Here is a 6,416-nt window from a genome sequence, read left to right as displayed (position 1 = left end):
TTTTTGTCCAGAAATACACATGATGCAATGCATGCTGTATTTAGATTAGCATGTAATGGAGTGCATGTACATGTAAGGTCTAAAATTAATGTCAACGACTTATTTCGAAATTGTAGGGTTATTTTTAGATTAGCAATATCACAACTTGAGGATTGAAGGGACAATTATTTTAAAAGTGATGTTAGACAAGCGATGCTGGAATTGAGAAAAAGGGAAAAGGGGCTCTTTATGACTCAATCAATATCTTCATGCATCTCATTTCAGGACATAAGAGAAAGAACCAATTAAAAGTATTTGAGAGAAACAATCCTTCAAAAACAGCCTGAAATGATTGCTCCTACCTTGGGCAAGGAAATTTGCAAAGGCTGTAAGCTTGGTGCAGAAGTCCCGAGCTACTCCCATAGTAAAGATAACCTTGCTCTTTCCAGAACGATTCACAGAAACCTAAAAAATTAAAAATTATGATGAAGTGCAATCTTATGTTGCAGCAAAGCAAAGCTGTGAATCCTGGTCAGAATTTCAAAACAGAAAGTGCATTATACGTTGAGCTAAATGGACAGCTGTTTAAATTTCAGAAATAAACACAATGCTTGTATTAGTGGGTAGTGGGTTCAAATTCCATGTCAGACCAACAATGGAAATTCCCTTTAAATAGGAAAACCCTATTCCAGGTTGCAGAATGATGGTGTCAATATTTCTAACAGACAGAATGTTGTTGGCGTAAAATGAAATTTAAAGTACATGGAAAACAAAATAAACCTACAACACATGTTCTTAAGGGCAACATGGCATTGCAGCTGGTTGGTTGATGTGAGCTAGTTAGTTGATGCAACTTTGTACATTGGATAATGCGACACTCCACAACTTTAAATTACTAACTTAGTACCACTACAAGCTACATGTAAATGGTAAAAAGCAAATAGACCAGACCAAAGTAATGACTAACAGGCAATCAACAAAAACAAAACAAAAAGCCTGACAACACCACACAATTTCAGTGAAAAGTGACGTTCCACCGCCCTATCACATCCTAACAAATAGAGGGTGTTAAGGGAAAAAAGTTTCACACATCAATTATAGCTAGTTCAATGCAGGTTCTCTATTAACCCTTTCACTCCTGTGGGGTTCCCCATTGACGAGTAAAATCGTCTGGCGTTAGACAGAGTAAAATTTATAAGTGTCACTCTTGGGAGTGAAAGGGTTAAAGAAAACTGCTTAGTAACTTGTCTTACTTAATAGTCCTTTCATAGCTACAGATACTGTCTAACGTCGAGTTACTACTTAGACAAGCTAATTACCATTACCCTGCACAAAGAGGCCCTTCGATCTTCCTAGATAAGCTGGGAAGAGGAGGGGATAACTGCCAACTGCTTCGAATTTCTTTGTTGAGCATGCGATATTTGGGTGTCAGTCACAGATGACCGGTAACCACAAAACTAAAACAAACAGTCAGGATATTTTCAAACAACTCTGGCAAACACATGACAAGCAAAGAATCATTTCCTTGGAAAGTCAAGATAGTTCATACTTTTAAAGTGCCATTTCATTTTTTAGGTTTCTGGCTCACTAGTTTCTGAAACCGATATATATACAGAGGAAATACTCATGGGAATTTAAACAGTTAAAAATTGCCACACTGTTGTAAATTTCAAAAAATATTGATGGCGTGTGAGATTGGTATGCCCACCCCCCACCCCCCACCCCCCTCCAAAAAAAAATGGTTTCCAAGATAAGTCGGAACTGGACTGACTTGTCCATTTCTCCCAATGAGCGGCAAGTCAAGGAAGTTGAAGCAGTTGCATAAGCTCACTTCCTCTTCCAGACTTTTTTAGGAAGATCAAAGTGCCTCTTCTCGCGGGGCACTGTACCATGCAACAGCCAGATACAGCTACATGTGCATTTTATAGTAGTTATTAATTATTGGACTTTGATTACTTTTGCCAATGCATAAAGCTATGGTGTCTACAATTCTATTGATTTTTGTGACCATTAGTAGTGAACTTTTAGAAGTTTTATTGATGACAAGCTATTAATGGCCCACTTTGTTTGTGCCAGGTTCCCTTAGCCATATTTTACTGATTGACACCTAAAATAAATGTCATTAATCTCATAATCCTAAGCCTGATTACTTGTAAATAGACTAGTCCTGATATAACATGTGACCATGAACCCACTGTGGGAAAGATAACTTATCAGTTTGTAACAGTTTACAAACTATGCTTTCTTTCGTTATTAAAATGTGCCAGTCATGGAAACAAAAGAATCCTTGATTTCCACAGCCACTGAGGCTCTGAACAATAGTTGATGTCAACGATATCTTTGCCATAGAGTGTGCCCTCTAACTTATCATTACCGTACTTATTCAGCTATAAGCCGAACGATTTTTACACAAATCCTCACTCAATTTGGGCAAATTTGAAGCCGTAGAAGGGGTCTCGGCTTATAGCCAAGTATTTTTGATAAAAAGAATTTTGTCGGCAAATTAAAACAGTAACAAATAAACGTGTATTCACTTACAAGCCGAACTAAATTACTTGTAAAATGAAGAGAAGTTGTTGGTGTAATATGGATTTTTATTACTTTGTGGCTCGTAAAAGAGCCGTTCGTGTTCTTGTGTGATCGGGGATCGATCTTATTGCTCGTCTTCTTCCTCGCTGTCTGTCTCGAATTTGTCGTCCATTTCGGCATTTCCTCGTCTTCACTTTTTTTTTGTTCTGGAATATTCTTGTCGAAGACTGCATCGTCTTTTGTGCCGTCGAGTGCGTTGTAGAGTTGCCACAAGTCTTGAACGAACGCCTCACCATCTCCTCGGGAATATCGCGCCAAGCCTGGTTTACCCATCGAAGGAACGAGGAGTCTGGGAACGAGATTTCACCATCACAGATAGTGTAAACAAGCTTGACACCATAGCAAACTTGAGACAAAAACACAAGTGGATTTCTTCTTGTAGCGCCATTTTCCAAGCAAAAAAAACGTACGCATTAAAGGGAAAATCTTGCCTTGAATTCTTTGCTCTGAAAACCACGCCAAAGGTTGTTAATTGAGCTTGGGATACGCTCCCCGATAAGCTCCCCCTTGAACAGATTTGCCTTATCTTTCCTCCTGATGCTGTGTTCTCCGGCAATCTCGGAGTTATTTTCTACAGCTTCTGCTTCGGCGACTATTTTAAGTTTAAAGGCGAGGTTGTAAGGTTTCCAGTCGAATAACTTTTTATAAAACGCTTCGCTTGCACGAAGACACGTTTCCTGTGAAGTCAACAATTGTTTAATAATATTCGTCACCTCACGATCACGTTGCTTGTTTGTTTCTCATCTTTCGTGTTCATTTGATTGCTTTGAATATAATTTTTCAGTCAATGTCCATTTGTATTTTAAATTCCATAGTTGATATTACACATCAAGACCTAAAATGGGTCTCGGCTTATAGCCGAGTATTATGCATTTACAATTCGTGTCAATCAAGTTGATTTTTTCCGCAAGAAGTTTGGGGTCTCGGCTTATAGCCGGGCTCGGCTTGTAGCCGAATAAGTACGGTAACTTAATTCAAGTAGAAGTTCAAACAGCATGCTGTCAACAGCTTAAAGTAAGACAGTTCACTGTTTTACCTTTCATCTTCAGATAAAAAGTGTTTTAATAATCTTTTAACTTTGTGACAAAAAGGTTGTGCATATCTGTTAAGAGAAACATGAACTCTCCTAGAAAGAACATAAAAGTAATTTTTTAAATTATATTCTTCATGTTACAGTAACTATACATATTCAATTCTTATTGAAAGGCTTAGCTTGATAGACTGTTGACACTATTTAAATGTACTGAAAAAGGTGACATTTCTACTGGTGACATTGTCTTTGGACCTGAGTTGCTATCTCAGATTGTAAAATTTCAGGGTCTCTATTGTTAGCTGCAAATAGCCCAAATATAGCACTCCAAAATTATCACTCTTAAAATATCAATGTCAATAACAGCTTTTTGTCAAGCTGCCAAAGCACTTTACTTCTTTTGTGGCAGATGTAAGATTTAAGACTTGTAAATTGTACTCCAAGGAAGTGCAGTGTTACAATATTGGAAATAATCACATTTGTAAAAAGGAATTGACGTGACATGCTATACACAAATCAAAATGGCATTACAGTAGTTTAAGTCTCTAAGGACAATAGAGGAGGACAAATGTAGTGACAGATCCAATGTCACAAACAATAGCACCTGGTATTAGACCACTTGTTGCATTGTTGAGCTTTGTAAATTATTCAAAATTCAAGTCCTTTATGAAAAGATTCTTTTGTTCTTTGCAATCCACATTAAGACAGGCAACTGTACACTATGAGAAAACTTGGGTGGGAAAATCCCCCAAAAAAGAGTTTTATGATGTGTCAAGGTTCAACTCAAAATAATCATACAATAGCTTTCTTTGAATTCAATTACTAATTTTAAACTCGATTTCCCTTCAAAGGATGAAATCCACGAAAAATGAGCAGTGAACTGGAGTCAAATTCCATTCCCAGAACACGATTACATTGGCTTCTATTTGCACCATTCATTTACCGTGGATGTTAAACATAGCAATTTCCTTTCTCCAAGATAAGTTCATCAGCTTTTCAAACTACTGGATTAAAATTCATAATATCAAGCTAGGAAAAACAAAAACATTTTATAAAAACGAAATTATCAAAACTTACGAGATATTTGGACTAATATTCCGCTAAAGTTAAGAAGCCGGTCGGAATTGTCGGTGATGAATGTCCGAAAAACGATCTGCATGCAAACAAACTATTCTCATAAACCATAAACTAACAATCATAGCAGTATGAGAAAATTTCAACTGACGCTTTGGCTAAAATACGGCATCACTGTACAAGAATCAGTAAATCCTGATGAAGCGGAGATTTACATAATTACTGATCGTTTCGCATGCCGGCAAGAAGGCAAGAACATATTTCATGAATAACAGCATAACATTATATAGGTAATTTTTTCATTTCAAAGATTTAATATTTCCACAACAACAAACTCGGTTTCATAACAGTACTTGCTGCTTAAAGCCTCTAAAGGAACAAACAGAAGACGTGGAAAACTACCTACAATAGCAGAACAAGCTAGCGGCCTGCTAACACATTTGAATAATTGATAATCGGTGATTTTTATCGTCTATCAAAACAGACTTTCTCTTCGAGAGGAAAATATTTCCTGCTCTTAACGACAAGATACACAATCTATTGCTCAAGAAAAATACTCTGTTGCTTAGAAATTGCAAATCTCACATCCACGCATAATAAATAACAATACATTTTGAGTACATACCATATTTATAACACGACAGGAAGTCGCGGCCATTTAAATTCAATCCGACCGAAAAGAATTTTTTTTCCGACTGGGTGCCGAATCGAAAGAGTGCAAGCACACGCAGATTACACCTCCAAGCAAAAACTCGGTAGGTCTTGGGGAAAGAATTGTTCGAGAGGAATTTCGAAAGTCGCGAGGAGCTGAAATGACACGCTGCAAAGTTTTGGTTCTGTCACCTTCCGATAGTCTCTCTCCACCATCTTTTTAGATTTTCTTGTTCAGCGAATGCTGTTGAAATAAATATTTGCTAGGACAGTCAAAGACAGCCCACTCTGACATCCGGAGTGGGTTGCTTGTGATATTTCTGAGAACAGGGCATGTCTCGGTAAAAACCGCGACGTTGTTAAGTCTGAGGGAACGTGCAAATCTTCCTCGAAGCCGGTAAATGCAATTCATTGTTTCCCAACTAACCTCTGCAATTTTGATGAACTTGCCACGACGATTTTGCTTGACGTCGACGTAGAACCGCTTGGATTGAATTTTCAGCGACTTGCTGAAAAGCTCCGTGTCGCCTGGCAAGGGGGAAAAAGCAAATTCGTGACCATTAGCGACAAGAAAAAAAGCTCAAAAAGGAAGGTCTCGCGACCGGAGGTAGAAGCGGCCTTCGATGCATCATCAAAGCGAATTTTTCCTCTCTTCTACCCAAAATCTCCTGACCAAACTTTCACAGAATGCTGTTGAAAATCGAACCGGCTTTTTAAAATTCAGTTACCTCCTCGACGGTCCTGTCCTTCGTCCGCATATTCCCCTCCGCTCACTCCCTCGCTCGCAGCCATTCTTCCTTCTCCTACATCAGTTTGCTCGGCACCAGCCATCTTGACTGCGCACGCACCCAGACCCCCTGCACTATTTGATTTGGGGAACGGAATTACCTTATATGGAGGTGGTCCCTGGTAGGAGTAAAAAAGTGAAAAGAGACTGGGAAGTATTGCCCTGGGGCCGGTTCCTGAAAGGTGTAACGTAGTAACTCTATTCCAAGGATAATTAACAATTATCAAATTTTCAACCTCGCTTAATGCATTCCTCGTGCTCTGATTGGTTCACTCAATCTCGGTTATCAGCTCATATACCTTCTTT

General features: G+C 38.5%; 1 protein-coding gene across 1 annotated transcript in view; it reads right to left on the bottom strand.

Moving 5' to 3' along the window:
• The window catches only part of LOC138004400 (transcriptional activator protein Pur-alpha-like), a 13,892-nt gene extending 7,687 nt beyond the window's left edge, over positions 1 to 6,205 (bottom strand). The window contains exons 1-3 of the mRNA XM_068850902.1: positions 6,052 to 6,205; positions 5,751 to 5,851; positions 342 to 444 (exon numbers count right to left, since the gene is read on the bottom strand). Coding sequence (XP_068707003.1) covers positions 342 to 444; positions 5,751 to 5,851; positions 6,052 to 6,154 — 307 coding nt within the window. The 5' untranslated portion in view covers positions 6,155 to 6,205. The remainder of the gene's footprint in view (positions 1 to 341; positions 445 to 5,750; positions 5,852 to 6,051) is intronic.
• Between the last annotated feature and the right edge of the window lie 211 nt (positions 6,206 to 6,416).

Source organism: Montipora foliosa, chromosome 1, assembly GCF_036669935.1.
Source record: "Montipora foliosa isolate CH-2021 chromosome 1, ASM3666993v2, whole genome shotgun sequence".
Lineage (NCBI taxonomy): Eukaryota > Metazoa > Cnidaria > Anthozoa > Scleractinia > Acroporidae > Montipora > Montipora foliosa.
This window is presented reverse-complemented; position numbering and strand designations above follow the sequence as displayed.